This window comes from Piliocolobus tephrosceles, chromosome 1 (genome assembly GCF_002776525.5).
Source record: "Piliocolobus tephrosceles isolate RC106 chromosome 1, ASM277652v3, whole genome shotgun sequence".
Classification (NCBI taxonomy): Eukaryota; Metazoa; Chordata; class Mammalia; order Primates; family Cercopithecidae; genus Piliocolobus; species Piliocolobus tephrosceles.
Genome location: NC_045434.1, coordinates 88850620 through 88875086, shown reverse-complemented (window position 1 = coordinate 88875086; position 24467 = coordinate 88850620). Strand labels below are relative to the sequence as shown.

The following is a 24467-nucleotide window of genomic DNA, read 5'->3' as shown; positions in this document are numbered from 1 at the left end:
AAGGACAAAAAGGTGGGGTGGGTGCGGTGGCTCACGCCTCTAATACGAGCATTTTGGGAGACGGAGGTGGGCAGATCACTTTAGGCCAAGAGTTCAAGAACAGCCTGGCCAACATGGTAAAACCCTATCTCTACTAAAGACACAAAAATTAGTTGGGTGAGGTGGTATGCACCTGTAGTCCCGGCTACTCGGAAGGCTGAGACAGGAGAATTGCTTGAAGCTGGGAGGTGGAGGCTGCAGTGAGCCAAGATCACACCACTATATTCCAGCCTGGGTGACACAGCAAGACTCTGTCTCAAACAAAAGGACAACAGTGTGGTAAAAGAGCTCCTAACTGAAGAAGAAAGCATGAAAGACAAATTATTTCTGAGAGTAGTATTCAGATTTAGAATTACCAAACTATGGTCAAAACACAAATACAAGAACCCCACTCTTACAATCCAGGATTCCAAGCCCATGGGAAAGTATCGCATCATCTAGATCTTTGCTGTCTGATAACAGTAGCCACCAGGTACACATGGCTATTTAAATTTAAGTTAATTTAAATTTAAAACTTCATTTCCTCAGTCTTACAAGTGTGGCTTTTAGCTACCATATTGGATAGCACAGATACAGCACATTTTAATCATCGCAGAAACTTTGATTAGATAGCTTTGCTCTATTTGCACCTTATCCCCAACCTCCACCAGACATTACTTATATTTCTACTTGGTCCTCAATGGGCATTAAATTACAACTAGTTTTGGTTTTTTTTTTTTTTTTTTGAGACGGAGTCTTGTCTGTCGCCCAGTCTGGAGTACACTGGTGTGATCTCGGCTCACTGCAAGCTCCGCCTCCCAGGTTGACGCCATTCTCCTGCCCCAGCCTCCCGAGTAGCTGGGACACCAGGCGCCTGCCATCACGCCTGGCTAATATTTTGTATTTTTAGTAGAGACAGGTGATTTGCTTTCCAGGAAACTGATTTGCTTTCCAGGCTTACCACAGCGAGTATTAAAGGACCAGCGAGTAGGCAAAGCTAGGAGCAAAACTGTAAATTTATTTTTTTGGTCACCTAGCCTCAGGGAAGAAGGTGTGGAGGGTGAGGTCTGTCGGCCTCCGGCAAAGGAGGCCGAAAGAGTCGCCCGGTGGAGCTCTCGGACCGAGTTCCTGCAGTCCCCACAGGAGTGGTGGCTGAGGAAGTGAGCGCAGCGGGCCCGCCAGGAGCGGCTTTTATGTCCTGGGCCTGGGAGTGGGAGGGCAGTGGGTGGGAGGGACATAGGCGGGTCGGGGGCCGGGCGGTAGGTGCGGCTAGGCGGGTTCCGGTTTTTCTCCGTCGGAGGTCGGGTTGCGCCTGCACAGTCGACCTGTGTCTTTCCCGGGCGCAGGAAAGTTGACGGTGAAGAACCCGGAACTGCGCCATCTTGCCTCCGTTAGTCCAAACAACAGGGTTTCACCATCTTAGCCAAGATGGTCTTGATCTCCTGACCTCGTGATCTGCCTGCATCGGCCTCCCAAAGTGCTGGGATTACAGGCATGAGCCGCCGCGCCCAGGCTACAAATAGTTTTCTTAATGTACAAATAGGTCAAAGGAAAATAAATTATTACTATTGTTTTTAAGTGTCTGCCTCCCCAGTTAGAAGAGAAACTCATCATTTTATTTCACTAGTCAACATATAAAAAGAGCTGGCTGGGCGCAGTGGCTCACGCCTGTAATCCCAGCACTTTGGGAGGCCAAGACAGGCGGATCACGAGGTCAGGAGATCAAGACCATCCTGGCTAACACGGTGAAACCCCGTCTCTACTAAAATGCAAAAGAAAATTAACCAGGCATGGTGGCGGGCGCCTGTACTCCCAGCTGCTGGGGAGGCTGAGGCAGGAGAATGGCATGACCCGGGAGGTGGAGCTTGCAGTGAGGCGAGATCGTGCCACTGCACTCCAGCCTGGGCGACAGAGCAACACTCCGTCTCAAAAAAAAAAAAAAAGAGCTAAATGGTCGAGTGCTGTGACTCACGCCTGTAATCCCAGCACTTTGGGAGGCTGAGACAGGCAGATCACTTGAGGTCAGGAGTTCAAGACCAGCCTGACCAACATGGAGAAACCCTACCTCTACTAAAAATACAAAGTTAGCCAGGCATGGTGGCGCATGCCTGTAATCCCAGTTACTTGGGAGGCTGAGGCAGGAGAATCACTTGAACCCAGAAGGTGGAGGTTGTGGTGAATGGAGACAGTGCCATTGCACTCCACCCTGGGCAGCAAGAGCAAAACTCCCTAGAAAAAAAACAAAATAAAATAAAAAAGCTAAATAAGCCAGATGTGGTGGCTGAGGCCTGTAGTCCCAGTTACTCTGGAGGCTAAGGTAGGAGGATGGCTTGAGCCCAGGAGTTCAAGGCTGCAGTGAGCCATCAACACACCCACTGCATTCCAGTCTGGGCAACAGAGCAAGATCCCATTTCTCTTTTTTTTTTTTTTGAGACAGAGTCTCGCTCTGTTGCCCAAGCTAGAGCACAATGGCGCAACCTTGGCTCACTGCAACCTCCACCTCCCAGGTTCAAGCTATTCTCAGGTCTCAGCATCCCGAGTAGCTGGGATTACAGATGCCCACCACCGTGCCCGGCTAATTTTTGTATTTTTAGTAGAGACAGGGCTTCGCCATGTTGGTCAGGTTGGTCTTGGACTCCTTACCTCAGGTGATCCACCTGCCTCGGCCTCCCAAATGCAAGATCCCATTTCTTAAAATTTTTAAATGAAGAGCTCAGTAAAAGTAATTGGCATGAGCCTCAGAGCCCATTCTGGGGACTGTCAGGTCCTTGACTGAGAATGAGTCAGTTCACCTCTGCTACTTGGGACAATGAAATAGAGAACGAACACAAAATTTACATAGACCAGAAATATATCTCCAAGAAATCTTCACACCCCATATTAGACAAACTACAGTTGCTAAATGGGAAACTGAACACTCTCCCCCAGGAAGCCTAAACCATCTGCAAATTAGTCCAGAACTCAAGAATCTGGATCCCTCAAGGATCCAGGATGCTTCTGTTTTCCCTTCACCAGCTCACTTTCCACTTTTTCACTATTACTGCTCCTTTCCAGTCCATTTGATATTCAGAGCTCAAAAAAGCAGACGTTCTAGGTACTATTCGCCAGCTAAATGACTGTCTTTGTGGGGGAAAAAAGGGGGCGAGACACGGTCAATCACCCCTGTGACTCCAGCACTTTGGAAGGTTTAGGCAGGAGGAATGCTTGAGGGCAGGAGTTTGACACCAGCGTGTGCGACACAGTGAGATCATCTCATAAAACTAATTTTTTATTAGCCACATGCAGTGGTGTGCACCTGTAGTCCCAGCTACTCAGGAGGTTGAGACAGGAAGATCACTTGAGCCCAGGAGTCGGAGGTTACAGTAGCCTCCTGCTACCTGCCTATGATCATGCCACTGCAATCCAGCCTGGGTGACAGATTGACACCCTGGCTCTAAAAAAAATTAAAGAGGAAAAGAAATCTGACCTATTGCCTATATTTATATAAACAGGCTGGGCTGGGACCTGGCCCTCTATTGATATATATCCAGCAATAGAGAAAAGGACAGAAAGATTGCGAGAGACATGGCTCCCTATGGTAAGATAAGAATGCTTTTCATGTGCTTCTTACATATTTATACCTAACAGGGAAACCCAGTTTCTTCAGCTCAGTAAAATAGCAACCAAAGCCAGATTTGTTCACTAAAAAATTCTTTTTTTTTTTTTTTTTAGATGGAGTCTCGTTCTGTCACCAAGACTGGAGTGCAGTGGCACAATCTGACCTCACTGCAACCTCCACCTCCCAGGTTCAAGCGATTCTCCTGCTTCAACATCCCGAATAGCTGGGACCACAAGCGTATGCCACCCGGCTAATGTTTGTATTTTTAGTAGAGACAGAGTTTCATCATGTTGGCCAAGCTGGTCTTGAACTCCTGGCCTAAAATGATCTGCCTGCCTCGGGTTCCCAAAGTGCTGGGATTACAGGCCTGGGGCACCGTGCCCAGCCAAAAAAATTCTTATTTAAACATTCATATACAAAAAGGAGGCAATTTACCCTTTGAGAAATAAATTCTAAAGTCTAAGCTGTATTATACGCAAAAGCTTAGGATACCAAGAAACAGGACAGTCAGTATGTAGAGAGTAATTTCAAGGAGACTGATTTCCCAGAGTAAGCTGCTGAGCTCCTGGAGTAAGATGAGAAGGTTCCATCCAGACACACCTTTTTGTATGTTGTCTCTCCTGAGGAATCAACACTTCGATGACCTATTTTCTTGATGGGCATGCCAGAGGCATAAGGCACCTAGAAGAAGAGTCAAGATTATAATACAAATTCCCATGTAAGATACCAAATAGCTACCACAATGATGCATCAAAATAAACTGAAACAATATACTCTTTCTAGATTAAAAACATTTTTTTTTTTTTTTTTTTTTGAGATGGAGTCTCGCTCTGTCGCCCAGGCTGGAGTGCAGTGGCCAGATCTCAGCTCACTGCAAGCTCCGCCTCCCAGGTTTACGCCATTCTCCTGCCCCAGCCTCCCGAGTAGCTGGGACTACAGGCGCCCGCCACCTTGCCCGGCTAGTTTTTTGTATTTTTTTTTTTAGTAGAGACGGGGTTTCACCGTGTTAGCCAGGATGGTCTCGATCTCCTGACCTCATGATCCGCTCGTCTCGGCCTCCCAAAGTGCTGGGATTACAGGCTTGAGCCACCGCGCCCGGCCGATTAAAAACATTTTACAAAACCTTCAGAAGATCTATCCCACACAAATATACAGCTATAATGTTGGTTCCCAATGAATTAAGTGGCTAAAATACCACAGAAGAAAACTCCAAAGGACACATATTTTCCCTTTGGTCCTCAGAAGACACAGAAAATAAAAGTGAATATTTTTAGTCTTTATTTTTTTGAGACTCTGCACAGGTGTGAGCCACTGCACCCAACCAAAGGTGAGTATATTTAAATACTAGCAGAAACATAGCCGGGTGATGGCCGGGCGCGGTGGCTCACGCCTGTAATCCTAGCACTTTGGGAGGCTGAGGCGGGTGGATCACGAGGTCAGGAGTTCTCAAGATCAGCCTGGCCAAGATGGTGAAACCCCTGTCTCTACTAAAAACACAAAAATTACCCAGGCACGGTAGTGGGCGGTGAGACAGAGAATTGGGTGAGAGGGTGAGACAGAGAATTGCTTGAAACTGGGAGGGGGAGGTTGCAGTGAGATTGCACCACTGCACTCCAGCCTTAGTGACAGAGCGAGACTCTCTCAAAAAAAAGAAAAAGGAAAGAAACATAGCTGGGTACTGTAATCTCAGCTACTCAGAAGGCCAAGTGGGGAGGATCATTTCAACCTAGCAGTTTGAGACCAGACTGGGTAACGTGGTGAATCTTCAACTAAAATACAAAAAATTTGCCTGACGTGGTGGCATGCGTCTGTAATCCCAGCTACTCAGGAGGCTGAGGCGGGAGAATCACTTGAATCCAGGAGGCAGAGGTTGCAGTGAGTCAAGATCACACCACTGCACTCCAGCCTGGGAAACAGGGTTTGACTCTGTCTCAACAAAAAAAAAAAGAAAAGAAAAGAGGCCAGGTGCAGTGGCTCACAGCACATTGGGAGGCCAAGGCAGGTGGGATCACCTGAGGTCAGGAGTTCAAAACCAGCCTGGTCAACAGGGTGAAACCCTGTCTCTACTAAAAATACAAAAATTAAGCGAGCATGGTAGCGTGCACTTGTAATCCCAGCTGCTTGGGAGGCTGAGGCATGAGAATTGCCTAAACCTGGGAGGTGAAGGACACAGTAAGCCAAGACCGAGCCTAGCCACTGTACTCCACACTGGGCAACAGAGCAAGACTCCAACCCAAAAAAAAAAAAAAAAAAACAGGCAAGAAAGAGAGGAGTAAACCAGTACAGCAGTCTAGAAAGCTAGAACGTTATCCCTAAAAGCCAAGATGCCAGCGCAACAGACACGAAATTCCTCTTCATGATATCAATACGCATTAAGTTAATAAGCCAGAAGGCTGAGAGACTAGTGGAAACAGGATGTCACAGGTTTTTTCGAGACAGGGTCTTGTCTCTGTCACCCAGGCTAGAGGGCAGTGGTGTGATAATGGCTCACTGTAGCCTCAACCTCCTGGGCTCAAGCAATCCCAAGTAGCTGGGACTATGGTGTGCACCTGGCTAATGTTTTATTTTTTGTAGAACCAGAGTCTCACTATGTTGCAAAGGCCTGTCTCAATCTCCTGGCCTCAAGCAATCCTCCCACGTCAGCCTCCCCAAGTGTTAGGATTACAAGCATGAGCTACCTGTAACTACCGTGACTGGCTGGATGTCCCAATCTTAAGACGTGATATTCAGGTTCTATTCCTTCAGCCAAGGCCCTTAGTACCAGAAAACTCTCAGTATATCACCTGACAGATGTTCTGAGAGAAAGCTTCAAGTCCCAGGTCAAAAGGGCCTGCATTCTGAGGCCCATTTCACAAAACCCAGGGGAGAGGCAAAAAGTGAGAAGAGGGTTAGGAAATACTCCATGGAAAGAAAGTTGAGCAAATTGACGATATTCTGGACAAAAAAGAAAAACTTGGGAAACCAATAGTTTCTGCATAGCTCAAAGAAGTTCTTCATATTCATCGAAGGTATGCAATCAGGAGGCCATAACAGCAAAACTAAGAAAGTGAGCTTTAGTGTCAGACTGCCTGGGTTTGAATCCCAGCTTTACTAATCCCACTTAATAACTACGTAATCCTCACTTTCTTCATCTGTAAAACAGGTAACAGTATTTGCCTCACTGTAGTTGTTTGCAGGATTAAATAAGAATATCTTAAAGGGCACTAAGGTACCGTATTTACTTTTTGGTACACGTTGCATTTAGTACATTAAAAATGCTCAATAAATGTGAGATATTGTTAATATTTAAAATAAACTACAATAAAGTTGAGTTGCATAATTTCTAGCCTACCAATGAGGGGTAAAAATCCTGTTTAGCTTCCAAGACCTAAGTAGATAAAAAATAAAAATGTCATAAACAGGTCCCTTCTATCTCAGAATTAAAGTTTTAGTAACCATTGTATCAATATGAAACTCACCTCAGGTGCCACAGGTCTCTTGATTCCAGATGCTGCTAGAAGAAAAAAAAAAAAAAACACACACACACACACCATCATGAGAGTGTATCACACACTCACATCTCTATCAAGCACACTGAAGGCATCAGAGTTGGAGTCAAACTAAACATGAGTATAAACTCCTGCCTCTTGCTCAGTGATATCAGATCCTTTTGGATAGCAATTTTATATGTCCCTCTCTCCTTCTCCATACTCACATAGGCCTTGTGCATATTCCATTTTTATTCTAGCCCTCTTTCTTACTCAAATATTCATATTTCCTCTGGGAAATGTCACTTTTTTTTTCTCTTTTTTTTCTTTGAGATGGAGTCTCACTCTATCGCCCAAGCTGGAGTGTAGTGGCATGACCTCAGCTCGCTGCAAGTGATTCTCCTGCCTCAGCCTCCCAAGTAGCTGGGATTACAGGTGCCTCCCACCACATCCAGCTAATTTTTGTGTTTTTAGTAGAGGTGGGGTTTCACCATGTTGGCTGGGCTGGTCTCAACCTCCTGACCTCAAGTGATCCATCCACCTCAGCCTCCCAAAGTGCTAGGATTACAAGCATGAGCCACCACACCTGTCCCTTTTTTTTTATTTTTATTTTTTAGATGGAGTCTTGCTCTGCCGCCCGTTTTTGTTTGTTTGTTTGAGACAGAGTCTCGCTCTGTTGCCCAGGTTGGAGTTCAATGGCACGATCTCGGCTCACTGTGACCTCCACCTCCTGGGTTCAAGTGATTCTCCTGCCTCAACCTCCTGAGTAGCTGGGATTACAGGCGTGTGCCATCACGTCTGGCTAATTTTTTGTATTTTTAGTAGAGATGGGGTTTCACCGCGTTAGCCAGGATGGTCTCGATCTGCTGACCTCGTGATCCGCCTGCCACAGCCTCCCAAAGTGCTAGGATTACAGGCGTGAGCCACCACACCGGGCCTTTTTTTTTCTTTTTGAGACAGAGTTTTGCTCCTCACCCAGGCTGGAGTGCAATGGTGCGATCTTGGCTCACTGCAACCTCCTTCTCCCGGGTTGAAGCGATTCTCCTGCCTCAACCTCATGAGTAGGTGGGATTACAGGTGCCCATCACACGCCTGGCTGATTTTTGTATTTTAGCAGAGATGGGGTTTCACCACATTGGCCAGGCTGGTCTCGAACTCCTCACCTCTGGTGATCCACCCACCTCGGCCTCCCAAAGTGTTGGGATTACAGGTGTGAGTCACTGCGCATGGCCAATTTTTGTATTTTTTAGAAGAGATAGGGTTTCACCAACTTGGCCAGGCTGGTCTTGAACTCCTGACCTCATGATCCACCTGCCTTGGCCTCCCAAAGTGCTGGGATTACAGGCGTCAGCCACCGTGCCCACAAAAGCAAAGTTAGGCTCACAGCAAGGTTTAATTTTCAATTTACGTAGACCTTCATGAAATTCTAATCATCATCTCAAAGATCACGGTTCCTGCCAAAACCCTCAGCTGCCCCATCCCCCAACATACCCACATGCTTGTGCACACTAGCAACTATGGAATCTGATTCTCAGTGAGGTACTCTGCATGCTTTCAGTTGAGAATAAAAATGCTGATTCTAGACTCTTTGGTCAGCGCCTGGCCTATCCTCTCCTCTTTTAACCCAGAGGAAAGGGTTTAGAAGAGACCAGGCAGAACCAATAGCCAGCATCTGCTTCTAGTCTGGTAGTTACCACCCAGAAAGTAAGCTCCTCTGTATGCAAAAAGTCACTGAATAAAGTTAAACAAGGGAAAAAAAGCAGATAAGTAATTTCAATGTAGAGTGGCTTTGAAGCTTTCTTACTCCCTAAAAAGTTCTACCTTGCTACCTTTCCTAGTTTTATCACACAAACATGTAGCTCTAGGGCTGCTACACTCTTGCAAAGTACCTAGAATAAAGATAAGAAGATGTCGCTCCATGGAATTTTGGTGCCAACTGCTTAGCTATCTGCGACTGCAAAACTGGGACTAATTCCAAGAGCATGCAGAATGATGATGCTATCAGAGTCTAAGTAATAATACTCAGACCAAGTGACAAAGAGAGGAGCAGAATCAGGACACAAGACCTACTACTCTCTTCCTTGCCTAAAGTTTTGCCCCTGTGGCACACATCAGAGATCCAACCTACCAAGGAACAGAAGAGAAAAATATCATACCTATTTTATATCCAAAAAAAGGAAAAAAAAAAAACATATATATACACATATATATAAAAAGTTTTTTTTTTCCTTTGAGACACGGTCTCACAATGTCACCCTGGCTGGAGTAGAGTGGTGCAATCTCTCTGCTCACTGCAGCCCCTACCTTCCAGGCTCAAGTGATGCTCCCACCTCAGCCACCTGAGTAGTTGGGACTACAGGTGTATACCACCATGCCCAGCTGATTTCGCTTTTTTTGCTATTATTCTTTTTTGTAGATAGGAGGTCTCACTATGTTGTCCAGGCTGGTCTCAAACTCCTGGATTCAAGTGATCCTCCCACCTCAGCCTCCTGAGTCGCTGGGACTATCAGCCTGCACCACTGCACCTGGCTGTTAGCCAGACAATTTTTAAAGAGAATGAGATTCATCCGTATGGATAAAACCAGAATACTGTTCAACAGAAAATGTTTTCTAGTGTCTTTGTGAAAAATACTGTAGGTATACATTATCATTTTGTAATCCATACATGATTTATATATATCATTATCATTTTGGGTAGGGAGACAGCATTAAAGTTTATTCTTCCCTAGAAGAAAATATTTTGTCTGAGAATCTTGAGACCTGCATCCCCCGATCTAAGGCAAAACTCTCGAAGGGCATTATTTGAATGTCTTTATTATCATCAGTACACACTTGGTGTGTGGAAGTGTGGCATGTACTGTAAGAGAGGAGAACCTATTACCCAAGGGTGGGTATATAGGTGATAGCTTGGCTATAAATGCTGATAGCTTGGCTATAAATGCTACAGAGAAGGTCCTAGGCCAGCTTCTCCACACTGGCTCAATTTTAATATATATCAGCCTCGGTTCAATGCCAAATTATTCCTGCTTTTTTCTCCATCACTCAGGCATCTCCACATTCTCTCATTTCTCTTTAATGCTGACTATTAACACTAAACTGCAATGCTGATATATTTTTAGAAACGTTATTTCTCTCCTATGACCGAACAACTTATGTTTGTATAAACACTTTGGAAACTTACAAATACATCTCATTTGTCCCTCAAAAAATACTACAGGGTTTGGAAACTATTTTAATTAAGGATTTCAGAGAGAAATAACCAAATATAATGTGCGAAACCTGTTTGAGTGCTGATTAGAAAAAAGTAAACCGTAAAAAGACATTTCTGAGAAAAGAGCCTTGAGAAGAAAAGTTAAATATTAATTTTATAGATGCGACACTACTATTGTAGTTACATTATACGCTCCCATCCTCACCTCTAAAAGATTCCGTAAGTGTATTAATACGTTCTGAAGTATTTAGGAATGAAATCCCATGAGGACTGGGCTTGCTTTAAAATATTCCAGGGAGGTAGAGGTAGAAAAATGAAGTATAGATGCAAGAAGATTGGCAAAATGCTGCTATCAAAGTTAGGTGATAGGCCGGGCACAGTGGCTCACGCCTGTAATCCCAGCACTTTGGAAGGCCGAGGCAGGTGGATTACCTGAGGTCAGGAGCTCGAGACCAGAATCACCAACATGGTGAAACCCCATCTCTACTAAACACACAAAAAAATTGGCTGGGCAAGGTGGCGGGCGCCTGTAATCCCAAATACTTGGAGGCTGAGGCAGGAGAATCGCTTGAACCCAGGGAACGGAGGTTGCAGTAAGCCGAGATCACATCACACCATCACACTCCCGTCTGGACAAAAGAGCAAAACCCTGTCTTAAAAAAAAAAAAAAAAAAACCTAGGTGATAAGTACATGGAAGTTCATTACACTATTCTCTCTTACTTCACGTGCATCTGATGATTTTATAATGTAAGTAAAGGAAAAAAATACCACAGAAGAAAATAAAACAAGTCTGGATAATCAAACTTCTTGATCTGACTTTTTTTAAAGAGACAGTCAAGCCAGGCACGGTGGCTCATGCCTGTAATCCCAGCACTTGGGAAGGCCAAGGCGGGCAGATAACAGGGTCAGGAGATCGAGATCATCCTGGCTAGCAAGGTGTAACCCGTTCTCTACTAAAAATACAAGAAAGTAGCCGGGTGTGATGACACCCACCTGTAATTCTAGTTACTCAGGAGGCTGAGGCAGGAGAATCGCTTGAACCTGGGAGGCAGAGCTCGCAATCAGCAGAGATCGTGCAACTGCATTCCAGCCTGGGCAACAGAGCGACACTCTGTCTCAAAAAACAAAATAAATAAAAACAGAGACAGGCATGGAGCACAGTGGCTCACATCTATAATCCCAGTACTTTGGGAGGCCAAGATGGGCGGATTAAATTGAGCCCAGGGGTTTGAGACCAGCCTGGGCAACATAGGGAGACCCCCATCTCGGGCAAAAAGAAAAAAAGGAAAGAATATGTAAAGACAGGGTTCAGCTATGTTGCCCAAGCTGGTCTTGAATGCCTGGGCTCAAGCGATCCTCCCACCTCAGCCTCCCAAAGTACTGGGATTAGAAGCATGAGCCACGACACAAGGCCTACTTTCCAATTTTGTTTCTTTTTTTTTTTAAGATAGAGTTTCACTCTTGTCGCCCAGACTGGAGTGCAATGGTGCAATCTCAGCTCACCACAACCTCCGCGTCCCAGATTCAAGCGATTCTCCTGCCTCAGCCTCCCGAGTAGCTGGGATTACAGGCATGTACCACAATGCCCGGCTAATTTTTTTGGTATTTTTTGTAGAGATGGGGTTTCACCATGTCGGTCAGGCTGGTCTTGAACTCCTGACTGCAAGTGATCTGCCCGCCTCAGCCTCCCAAAATGCTGGGATTACAGGTGTGAGCCACTGCACTCAGCCCTTCTTTTTTTTTTTTGAAATGAGAGTCTTGCTCTGTCATCCAGGCTGGAGTGCATTGGTGTGATCTCAGCTCACTGAAACCTCTGCCTCCTGGGCTCAAGTGATTCTGCTGTCTCGGCCTCCCAAGTAGCTGGGATTACAGGTGTGCACCACCACACCCGGCTAATTTTTGTATTTTTAGTAGAGACAGGGTTTTGCCATGTTGGCCAGGCTGGTCTCGAACTCCTGACCTCAAGTGATCTGCCCACCTCAGCCTCCCAAAGTGCTGGGATTACAGGCTTGAGCCATTGTGCCTAGCCTACTTTCCAATTTTCAAGCTAAAACCACTTATTACAAGTCAGTAACTACTTATATTAGAACAAAATCATTCAGAAAGAGATTGTTAGTCTAACTTTTAGCCTAATCCCTTTCATTATAAAAACACAGAGGAAGAGGTTAAGGAATGGCCTCAAAATCAAAGCATAGGCAGTGATAAGAGCCAAAACTAGAACCCACATTCATGATCCCTAATTCAAAACTTTCTTCTGAATCATCTTTGGCTTTTTTTTTTTTGTTAGAGTCTCACTCTGGTGCCAGGCTGGAGTGCAGCAGCACGATCTCAGCTCACTGTGACCTCCACCTCCCAGGTTCAAGCGATTCTCCTGCCTCAGCCTTACAAGTAGCTGGGACTACAGGTGCGCACCACCACGCCCAGCTAATTTTTGTATTTTCAGTCGAGACGGGATTTCACCATGTTGGCCAGAATGATCTAGATCTCTTGACCTTGTGATCCACCCGCCTTGACCTCCCAAAGTGCTGGGATTACAGGTGTGAGCCACTGAGCCCGGCCTCATCTTTGGTTTTTAATTTCCTGGCCGCCTAGAAAGCGGCTGGAACAATAAAGCACCAATGGAACTAGAATGCTCTAACAAACTAAATAAATCTCAGATTTGCTAATGGACAACATGAACACATATATTCTTCCCTCAAGGTACCCCTTCCTTTTCCTTGAGACAAGGAAATGTTTCATTTTCACTGATAGGATTAAGAGTATAGTTGTCCTCCTTCAGGTCCTCTCAAGGAAATTAACACTGTTCCTCTAGCAACATTCATCAACATCATTTGCAAAAAGAATATGAAAGTACCTTTCTTTCAGTGAGATTACCTTTGTTCTGAATTAGGCAATGCCAGTATTCTAGAGGAGCAGAAACTTTTGAGTCTGATACTTGAAAGTGCAGTTTCACAGTTTTATAGATGTTAACGTCCTCGGTAGCATAGAAAATACCTTTTTGACTGTGTAACAAGACATTAACAATTTTAACACTGCCAGGCGCGGTGGCTTATGCCTGTAATCCCACCACTTGGGGAGGCCAAAGTGGGCAGTGGATCACCTGAGGCCAAGAATTGAAGACCAGCCTGGCCAACATGCTGAAACCTCATCTCTATAAAGAAATACAAAAATTAGCCAGACGTGGTGGCATGTGTCTGTAATCCCAGCTACTTGCAAGTCTGGGGCAGGAGAATCACTTGAATCCAGGAGGTGGAGGTTGCAGTGAGCTAAGATCATGACACTGCACTCCAGCCTGGGCAACAGAGCAAGACTCCATCTCAAAAAAAAAAAAAAAAAGAAGAAGAAGAAAAAGAGAAAGAAAAGATAATTAGCTGGACATGGTGGTAAACATCTGTAGCCCCAGCTACTTGCGAGGTTGAGGTGGGAAGATGGCTTGGGCCTGGGAGGTCAAGGCTGCAGTGAGCTATGATTGTGCCACTGCACTCTTGCTTGGGTGACAGAATAAGACCCTGTCTCAAAATACATAAATAAATTAGTATATTAATAAAATAAAAATGCTTCTGAAAGAATGAACAATAATTCCACCTACTGTACACAAAGGAGCTCAGAATTTTGTTGATTTAGGAAGGCTAAAGTCAGAAGGAGAAGTTCCCTTCTGTACTACCCTCTCCTTCAACCCAAGGACTCTTGGTTCAGACAGTAACAACATATACTTAACCCGGTTTTAAGTAAAGTTAGTTCACACACAGACTTTCAAATTAGTGAGGGGAGCAGCAGCACAGTGGGTAGGAATGCAGGCTCTGAAATCAGAACACCTGAAAATCTATATCCCAGGGAAAACAAAACAAACAGAAAAAAAAAAAAAAGAAGAAGAAGAAACAAAAAGAAGAAATCAGAACACCTAGGTTTGCTAGGTTTGAATACTAGATTTAACATTTACAGCTGCGCACAACGGTTCAAGCCTGTAATCCCAGCACTTTGGGAGGCCTAGTGGGTGAGTTGCTTGAGGCCAAGAGTTCAAGACCAGCCTGGCCAACATGGAGAAATTCCCGTCTCTACCAAAAATACAAAAATTAGCTGGGCATGGTGGCACTCACCTGTAGTCACAGCTACTCTGGAAGTTAAGGCACAAGAATTGCTTGAACCCAGGAGGCAGAGGTCGCAGTAAGCTGAGATCACAGCACTGCACTCTAGCCCGGGTGATGGAGCAAAACGTTGTCTCAAAAAAAAAAAAACATTTACTAAGTAGGTAACCTTGGGTAGGTTGGTTAAAATTTCTCTAGAGCAGACTGGCTACCTTATCTATAAAATGTGGAAGAAACAACATGTACCTCATAAGGTTGTTATGAGAATTAAACAAGTTACATATAGACTTAATCTATAATAAATGCTCTACTTAATCTACAATAAGTGCCTATAAATTCTAGCAATTATTATCACTGTGAATTATGAAATACCATCTACAGGACAGGAATGGTCAGGGGAAATGAGAGGTACAAAAGAAAGAGAAAAGGAAAAGAGTTGAGACAGGTTTACTGAAACAAAAGGAAATGAACATGAAGTTACAGGAAAAATTCAAGGGAGAGAAAAAGTAGTCACTGATTCATAATATACTGAAGAATTCTAAGAAAAGATACTTCCAGGTGAGGATAACATCTTTTTTGGAGAGGGCAGTGAGATATGGGAGCTAGAGTCAAATAATGCTTGTAAGGTATCCACAGCCTTCTTAGAAGACCATGAACTACCACTCCAAGAAGTCTGCAAATGTTAGGGGAAGAGGAGTTGGCTGCTAGTTACTGTAAGGAGCTCATGCTTCTTTAGCACAGATACACATCAAATCTACCTCTCTTACGGCTGACCCCACAGCACAGAAAGTTGAAACCTAATGAGGAAAAACAGAAAGTTATCACTTACTCCTGGGGTTCTATTTGCTTAAAGCATAAGCATACATGTTTTTAAAACTCTAAAGTTTAAAATTATGAACTGGACCTGGTCAGATTCCTAGCAACATACTGTGAAATGTGGAATGATTTTTTTGTAATTCTAGGAAAATGTTCAAAAAACGGCAGGAGAAGCCTCTGACACAGAAATTCTAGCAGTAGTCACAAAACTTGTACTTCAAGTCACTTCACTCTGGAGTGAATTCAGACAGCAAAACATTTCAGGTGTAAGGTTCCTCTGCAGCCAGACTCTTACCTTTTAAAAAAGAATGCCGGGCGCAGTGGCTCACACCTGTAATCCCAGCACTTTGGGAGGCAAGGAGATCACCTGAGGTCAAGAGTTCACAAGACCAGCCTCCTGGTCAACATGGTGAAAACCCGTCTCTACTAAAAATACAAAAATTACCCGGGCACGATGGCAAGCACCTGTAATCCCAGCTTCTCAGGAGGCTGAGGCAGGAGAAGCACTTGAACGTGGGAGGCAGAGGTTACAGTGAGCCGAGATCGCGCCATTGCACTCCAGCCTGGGCAACAAGAGCAAAACTCCGTATCAGGAAAAAAGAAAAAGAAAAAGAATGCACAGGCTGGGCATGGTGGTTCATGTCTGTAATCCCAGTACTTTGGGAGGCTAAATCAGGCGGATCACTTGAGGCCAGAAGTTCGAGACCAGCCTGGGCTACATGGCAAAAACTGGTCTCCACTAAAAATACAAAAATTTAGCCAGGTGTGGTGGCGCTACTCAGAAGGCTGAGGTGGGATGACGGCTTCAGCGCCCAGGAGGCAGAGGTTGCAGTGAGCTGAGATCACACCATTGCGCTCCAGCCTGGGCAAGAGTCACAAGGTAGATTTTGTTTTGAGGGTCTTCCGCTCCTTGAGGGCAATTTGGTACTAACTTGCAAAAAGTCGGCAGAGTGCAGTGACTCACACCTGTAATCCCAGCACTTTGGGAGGCTGAGGCAGGTGGATCACTTGAGGTCAGGAGTTCAAGACCAGCCTGACCAACACAGCAAAACCCCATCTCTACTAAAAATACAAAAATTAGCTGGGTCTGGTGGCAAGCACCTGTAATCCCAGCTACCAGGGATGGTGAGGCACGAGAATCGCTTGATCCTGAGTGGCAGAGACTGCAGTGAGCCGAGATGCGATCACTGCACTCTAGCCTGAGCGACACAGTGAAACACTGTCCCAAAAAAAAAAAAAAACAAAGCAAAAAGCCTTAAAAATCATTATGGACAATCTGGCCGGGCGCGGTGGCTCAAGCCTGTAATCCCAGCACTTTGGGAGGCCGAGACGGGCGGATCACGAGGTCAGGAGATCGAGACCATCCGGGCTAACACGGTGAAACCCTCTCTCTACTAAAAAAATACAAAAAACTAGCCGGGCGAGGTGGCGGGGGCCTGTAGTCCCAGCTACTCCGGAGGCGGAGGCAGGAGAATGGCGTGAACCCAGGAGGCGGAGCTTGCAGTGAGCGGAGATCCAGCCACTGCACTCCAGCCTGGGCAACAGAGCCAGACTCCGTCTCAAAAAAAAAAAAAAAAAAAAATCATTATGGACAATCTGACCAAGAAGTACCAAGTTATCCTAAGTAATTAGTGAAGCCAACAAAGATGTATATACAAGGATATACAAGGATTAGAGCAGTGTATATATAACTAGAATTGCACAGATTCCATTATTGCAAAGAATCTAAATGAACAATAGGGAACATAATATATATCATGGTGCAGTCATAAAATGGAACACTATATAACCATTATTTTTACATATATTTATGGATGTCAATATATTGAGCAGAAAAAAATTATATAGCATAATACAAGTTTTTATAAAACATTTATCTACAAATTCACATGTATTTATACACACAGAAAAGGTGCACAAGATTACATACCAAAATGTTAAAAGATGACCATTTCCTGATAGTGGAAATAGGCTTATTTTATAACTTTAAATTTATATTTTTCCTTACCTATATAAACTACACAAATATTTTAATGTATATATTACATAATTTAACAATTAAAGAAGAGGAATGGCTTTACTATCATTTTCTTTGCTTAATAACCCATTTTTCCCAGTAAACCACTACTCAACAGACCCACACATACAAACCACCACACTCCCCACACATACATTAACTCAAGCTCATTACAATCATGTTATGCTATTGTAAAGATAAGGAACAAGAAAAAATATGAAAAGAAAATGCCAGAAATGTTGCTAATGATTCTAAGCTAAAAATAAGTCTTATTGTTCTCATACCCTCTTTCTCAACTACACATTACTTTCAGATGCCTATACAACCTGAAACATACCTGTATCAGCACATATAAGAGATTCTCTCTTAAAAAGGGAACCATATCCCTCAAACATCAACAGTCTCCTATAAAACAGGGATTCCCAATTTCAGCATATCTCCTGGTCTCCTGGATGCCAAGACTTCAAAAATATTAAAGAACTAGTTTCTAAATTATGAAAATAAGCTAGGAAATCTTTTTTTTTTTTTTGAGACGGAGTCTTGCTCTGGAGTGCAGTTGCCGCATCTCAGCTCACTGCAAGCCCCGCCTCCCGGGTTTCCGCCATTCTCCTGCCTCAGCCTCCCGAGTAGCTGGGGCTACAGGCGCCCGCCACCTCGCCCGGCTAGTTTTTTTATATTTTTAGTAGAGACGGGGTTTCACCATGTTAGCCAGGATGGTCTCGATCTCCTGACCTCGTGATCCGCCCGTCTCGGCCTCCCAAAGTGCTGGGATTACAGGCTTGAGCCACCGCGCCCGGCCAGGAAATCATTAATGTTACTAAAATAATTCCAGAACAGCAGAACCAGTCAAGTCAAAAGCCAAAGTAAAAACGACCCAGTCAATTCCTGCTAAATACAATGTCCAGGCTAATCTGGACACACTGCCTATAAGGTAGCCCTGCTCCACAAGGAGCACTACCACAAAAAAATACAAATTTTGTTTTTTTAAAAAAAGCAGGCCGGGCGCGGTGGCTCACACCTGTAATCCCCGCACTTTGGGAGGCCAAAGCAAGTGGATCACGAGGTCAAGAGATCGAGACCATCCTGGGTAACATGGTGAAACCCCGTCTCTACTAAAAAAAAAAAAAAAATAGCCGGGCATGGTGGCGGGCGTCTGTAGTCCCAACTACTCCAGAGGTTAAGGCAGGAGAATGGCATGAACCTGGGAGGTAGAGCTTGCAGTGAGCTGAGATCCACCACTGCACTCCAGCCTGGGACACAGAGCCAGACTCCGTCTCAAAAAAAATAAATAAATAAAAAAGGCAAAGTCAGCTGGGCCCGGTGGCTCACGCCTGTAACCCCAGCACTTTGGGAGGCCAAAGCAGGCTGATCACAAAGTCAGGAGATCGAGACCATCCTGGCTAACACGGTGAAACCCCGTCTCTACTAAAAACAAAAAATTAGCCAGGTGTGGGAGCAGAAAAAGATATTTTGTTCATGTTATCTCTTTTTTTCTTTTTTCTCTCTTTTTTTTTTGAGATGGAGTCTCACTCTGTCTCCCAGGCTGGAGTGCAGTGGTGTGATCTCGGCTCGCTGCAGGCTCCGCCTCCCGAGTTCACGCCATTCCCCCGCCTCAGCCTCCCGAGTAGCTGGGACTACAGGTGCCCGTCACCACGCCTGGCTAATTATTTTTTTATTTTTAGTAGAGACGGGGTTTCACCATGTTAAAAGGATGGTCTCGATCTCCTGACCTCATGATCTGCAGGCCTCGTCCTCCCAAAGTGCTGGGATTACACCACGCCCAGCCTTTTTTTTTTTTCTTTTTTTCTTTATTGAGACAGAGTCTTGCTCTGTCGCCCAGGCTGCAGTGCAGTGGGGCGATCTTGGCTCACTGAAAGCTCTGCCTCCCAGCTTCACACCAATCTCGCGCCTCAGCCTCCCAAGTAGCTGGGAGTAGCTGGGACTACAGGCGCCTGCCACCACCCACACCCAGCGGAGACGGGGTTTCACCATGTTAGCCAGGATGGTCTCGATCTCCTGACCTCATGATGTGCCCGCCTCAGCCTCCCAAAGTGCTGGGATTACAGGCGTGAGCCACTGGGCCTGGCCAACAAAATATCTTTTTAAGTTTTTTTGGTCTTGAGACAAAGTCTCACTCTGTTACCCAGGCTGGAGGGCAGTGGTAGGAACACAGCTTACTGCAGTCTCAACTTCTCAGGTTCAAGTGATTCTCCCCTCAGACTCCAGAGTAGCTGGGACTACAGGCACACACCACCATGCCCGGCTAATTTTTATATTTTTTGTAGAGACGGGGTTTTACTGTGTTACCCAGGCTGGTTTCACACTCCTGAGCTCAAGCAATCTGCCTGCCTCAGCCCCCCAAAGTGCTGGGACTACAGGTGTAAACCACTGTGCTCAGCCAAATAGTTCTGAAATGAGTTTCCCTCACCCTAGTGTGTGGAACAAAACAGAGTTGGCCTTAATAGCACAGCCTCTCCCTGCACTTTCAGAGCAGAAGCATTTCTATCAGAGATGCAATGACATCATCTACTGATGAGAAACCAACAAGCAGTGTGTGACTGACTTTAATGTTTGAAATACACATATAATTTGGGGACGCTAGAGGCTAGCCGGATATGCATTCCTCAGACAACTGGAGTGTTGCCCAAACAGGTCATAGGGAAACAATCCCTAAGGTCCAATTTAATTACCTACCAACACTACTACATAAATATGTCAATAAGGCCGGGCACAGTGGCTCATGACTGTAATCCCAGCACTTTGGGAGGCAGAGGCGGATAGATCATCTGAGGTCAGGAGTTCGAAACCAGCTTAGTCAACATGGCGAAACCCATCTCTACTAAACTACAAAAAAATTAGCCGGGCATGGTGGCGCATGCCTGTAATCCCGACTATTTGGAAGGCTGAGGCAGGAAAATCATTTGAACCCAGGAGAAAGGAGGTACGCAGTGAGCCCAGATCGTGCCACTATACTCCAGCCTGGGTAACAGAGCAAGACTCCATCTCAAAAAATAGATATGTATGTCAATAGTTCCTACATAGAGCACAAAAAGATAAGCAGCTTTTTTGGAATTAAAATGCTAACTCTCAGTGAACTCTTGGTTGATAAAGATGGAGAGCTACACCAAACAGGGTGACTCATGCCTGTAATTCCAGCACTTTGGGAGGCTGAGGCAGGAGAATCGCTTTAGGCCAGGAGTTTGAGATCAGACTAGGCAATATGGTGAGACTATCTCTGCTTAAAAAAAAAAAAAAAAAAAAAAATTAGCAGTGTGGTGGCCCATGCCTGTAATCCTGAGTAGGCTGAGGTGGGAGGATCACTTGAGCTAGGAGTTTGAGGCTACAGTGAGCTATCATCATGCCATTGTACACCACCCTGGGTGACAGAGTGAGATCCAGTCTCGAGAAAAAAAAAAGCGGGGTGGGGCCAGATGCAGTGGCTCACACCTGTAATCCCAACACTTTGGGAGGCGGAAGCAGGCAGATCACCTGAGGTCAGGAGTTCAAGACCAACCTGGCTAACGTGGCAAAAGCCCATCTCTACTAAAAATACAAAAACTAGCCAGACATGGTGGCAGACGCCCATAATCCCAGCTACTTGGGAGGCAGAGGCACAAGAATCTCCTGAATTCAGGATGCAGAGATTGCAGTGAGCTTAGATCACGCCACTGCACATCAATCAGCCTGGGCAACAGAGCAAGACTCCATCTCAGAAAAAAGAAAGAAAAAAAAATGCAGGCCAGTTGCGGTGGCTCACGCCTGTAACTGCAGCACTTTGGAAGGCTGAGGCAGGCAGATCACAAGGTTAGGAGTTCAAGACCAGCCTGCCCAACATGGTGAAACCTTGTCTCTATTAATAATACAGGCTGGGCATGGTGGTTCACGCCTGTAATCCCAGCACTTTGGGAGGCTGAGGTGGGCGGATCACCTGAGGTCAGGAGTTCGAGACCAGCCTGACCAACATGGAGAAACCCTGTCTCTACCAAAAATACAAAATTAGCCAGGCATGGTGGTGCATACCTGTAATGCCAGCTATTCAGGAGGCTGAGGCAGGAGAATCACTTGAACCTGGGAGGCAGAGGTTGCGGTGAGCTGAGATCATGCCATTGCACTCCAGCCTGGGCAACAAGAGCAAAACTCCATCTCGGAAAAAAAAAAAAAAAAAAAATTAGCCAGGCATGGTGGTGTGTGCCTGTAATCCCAGCTACTAGAAAGGCTGAGGCAGAATTACTTGAACCCAGGAGACAGAGGCTGCAGTGAGATGGGACTTTGCCACTGCACTCCAGCCTGGGCAACAGAGCAAGACTTTGTGTTGGGCTGGGGGAAAAGAAAGCAAAACCCCTTACAACATAATAGAACAAAAACAAAATCTACCCAGTCATTTGCTGAACTATCTGAGGCAATCTCTCTGGTCCCAGTTAACTTGCAATACTGAAAGACACTCTATACGCCTGCAGGTGGGAGACACAAATTATTCTTCAATTGAAAATACTTTCGAAATGTCAACCTGCCTCCTGAGAAGTACTGCTGAACACACAGCTCTAAGGAAGTGTGTTAAAAAAAAAAAGTGTACCATCACAACATCCTCAATAATGACTGGATCAAGCCAATTAAAACCAAGTCAGCCGGGCGTGGTGGCTCACACCTGTAATCTCAGCACTCTGGGAGGCCAAGGCGGGCAGATCACGAGGTCAGGAGATCAAGACCATCCAGGCTAACATGGTGACACCCCGTCTCTACTAAAAATACAAAAATTAGCTGGGCATGGTGGTATGTGCCTGTAATCCCAGATACTCAGGAGGCTGAGGCAGGGGAATCTCTTGAAAGCGGGAGGTGGAGCTTGCAGTGAGCCAAGACTGCACCACTGCACTCCAGCCTAGGCGACACAGTGAGACCCCATCTCAAAAAAAAAAAAAAAAAAAGAAGAAGAAGAAAACCAAGACACATCTCAGAGAAAAGCTAAATTCTGTTTCTTAGCTGGTGTAAATTTTTCCTAAGCTTCCTCTAGGAAACAGTCAGAAGTGCAAGCATGCGCCTAGAAATAAAAGCTTGAAAGCAATTTGATCTACCAGTCCTGGGGTCACCTCAGCTAATAGCCAACTAAAAGCAGTGTATCAAAGAATCAGCCGGCCAGGCACGGTGGCTCATACCTGTAATCCCAGCACTTTGGGAGGCTGAAGCAGGTGGATCACCTGAAGTCAGGAGTTCAAGAAGAGCCTGACCCAACATGGAGAAACCCCGTCTCTATTAAAAATACAAAAATTAGGCCGGGCGCGGTGGCTCAAGCCTGTAATCCCAGCACTTTGGGAGGCCGAGACGGGCGGATCACGAGGTCAGGAGATCGAGACCATCCTGGCTAACACTGTGAAAACCCGTCTCTACTAAAAAATACAAAAAAACTAGCCGGGCGAGGTGGCGGGCGCCTGTAGTCCCAGGTACTCGGGAGGCTGAGGCAGGAGAATGGCATAAACCTGGGAGGCAGAGCTTGCAGTGAGCTGAGATCCGGCCACTGCACTCCAGCCCGGGCGACAGAGCGAGACTCCGTCTCAAAAAAAAAAAAAAAAAAAAAAATTAGCCAGGCATGGTGGCGCGTGCCTATAATCCCAGCTACTAGGGAAGCAGGAGAATCGCTTGAACTCAGGAGGAGGAGGATGCAGTGAGCCAAGATTGAACCACTGCACTCCAGACTGGGCAACAAGAGCAAAACTCTGTCTCAAAAAAAAAAAAAAAAAAGATTAATCTTGATGGCCTGGCATGGTGCCTCATGCCTGTAATCAACCCAGCACTTTGGGAGGCTGAGGCAGGTGGATTACAAGGTCAGGAGTTCGAGACCAGCCTGGCCAACATGGTGAAACCCTGTCTCTACTAAAAATACAAAAAGTAGCCAGGCGTGGTGGTGTGCGCCTGTAATCCCAGCTACTCGGGAGGCTGAGGCAGCGGAATCACTTGAACCCGGGAGACGGAGGTCGCAGTGAGCTGAGATCACGCCACTGCATTCCAGCCTGAGGGACAGAGCAAGACTCCATCTCAAAAAAAAAAAAAAAATCTTGGTAACATATAGCCTTTATGCAACATCTTTACCTCAGTTTCCCAATTTGGAAAATGAGGGGGTTAAATTAAAATAACTCTACATTTCCCTCTAGTCAACTTTTGCTTCTAGTCCTACAAAACAAGTTTCACGGTTCTCAGACCTCAAATATGTATCCCTTGGCACAAAAACGTTCTTTGAAATTATGAAAAAAATCCAAGTCCTTCCTTAAAAGACTTGGGTTTCCTGAATAAGCTACCCATGGCCAAGAGGCACCTGAAATTTTTGGCAGATAGCCACCTACCAATTCTATTTCCAAATCTGGTCCTATCTATCTTGAAAAAGCAATGAATTTTGCTGGGTTAAAATCAACATATTTGGCTGGGCACGGTGGCTCAAGCCTGTAATCCCAGCACTTTGAGAGGCCGAGACAGGCGGATCACAAGGTCAGGAGATCGAGACCAGCCTGGTTAACACGGTGAAACCCCGTCTCTACTAAAAAAAAATGCAAAAAACTAGCTGGGCGAGGTAGCGGGCGCCTGTAGTCCCAGCTACTCGGGAGGCGGAGCTTGCAGTAAGCTGAGATCCGGCCACCGCACTCCAGCCTGGGCCACACAGCGAGACTCCGTCTCAAAAAAAAAAAAATGAACATATTTCAGACTAGGCACGGTGGCTCACGCCTGTAATCCCAGCACTTTGGGAGGCCAAGACGGGCAGATCACTTATGGTCAGGAGTTAAAGACCAGCCTGGCCTACATGGTGAAACCTCATGTCTACTAAAAATACAAAAATTAGCTAGGCATGTTGGCATGTACCCGTAATCCCAGCTACTAGGGAGGCTGAGACAGGAGAATCGCTTGAACCCAGGAGGCAAAGGTTGCAGTGAGGGTCACCTGAGGTCAGAAGTTCGAGACCAGCCTAGCTAGCCAACATGGTGAAACCCCATTTCTACCAAAAATACAAAAATAGCTGGCATGGTGGCTCACGCCTATAATCCCAGCACTTTGGGAGGCTGAGATGGGCGGATCACCTTAGGTCAGGAGTTCAAGACCAGCCTGGCCAACATGGTGAAACCCCGTCTCTACTAAAAATACAAAAATTAGCCAGATGTTGTGGCACGCGCTTGTAGCCCCAGCTACTTGGGAGGCCAAGGCTGGTGAATCACTTCAACCCAGGAGGTAGAGGTTGCAGAGAGCTGAGATCTTGCCTCTGCACTCCAGCCTGGG

At 45.6% G+C, this 24467-nt stretch overlaps 1 protein-coding gene across 14 annotated transcripts in view; it reads right to left on the bottom strand.

Annotated features, from left to right (window-relative positions):
- PIP5K1A (phosphatidylinositol-4-phosphate 5-kinase type 1 alpha) overlaps positions 1–24467 on the bottom strand; it is a 50575-nt gene that overhangs the window by 18332 nt on the left and 7776 nt on the right. Inside the window, exons 2-5 of one of the 14 annotated variants that reach the window (XM_023213674.3) lie at positions 15139–15177; positions 7075–7109; positions 6948–6983; positions 4217–4297 (exon numbers count right to left, since the gene is read on the bottom strand). In XM_023213674.3, coding sequence (XP_023069442.1) covers positions 4217–4297; positions 6948–6983; positions 7075–7109; positions 15139–15177 — 191 coding nt within the window. Of the gene's footprint in view, positions 1–4216; positions 4298–6947; positions 6984–7074; positions 7110–7310; positions 7348–15138; positions 15178–15491; positions 15525–15641; positions 15679–24467 lie in introns of those variants that run through there. The other 13 variants (XM_023213675.3, XM_023213684.3, XM_023213676.3 and 10 more) reach the window with 13 other exon arrangements.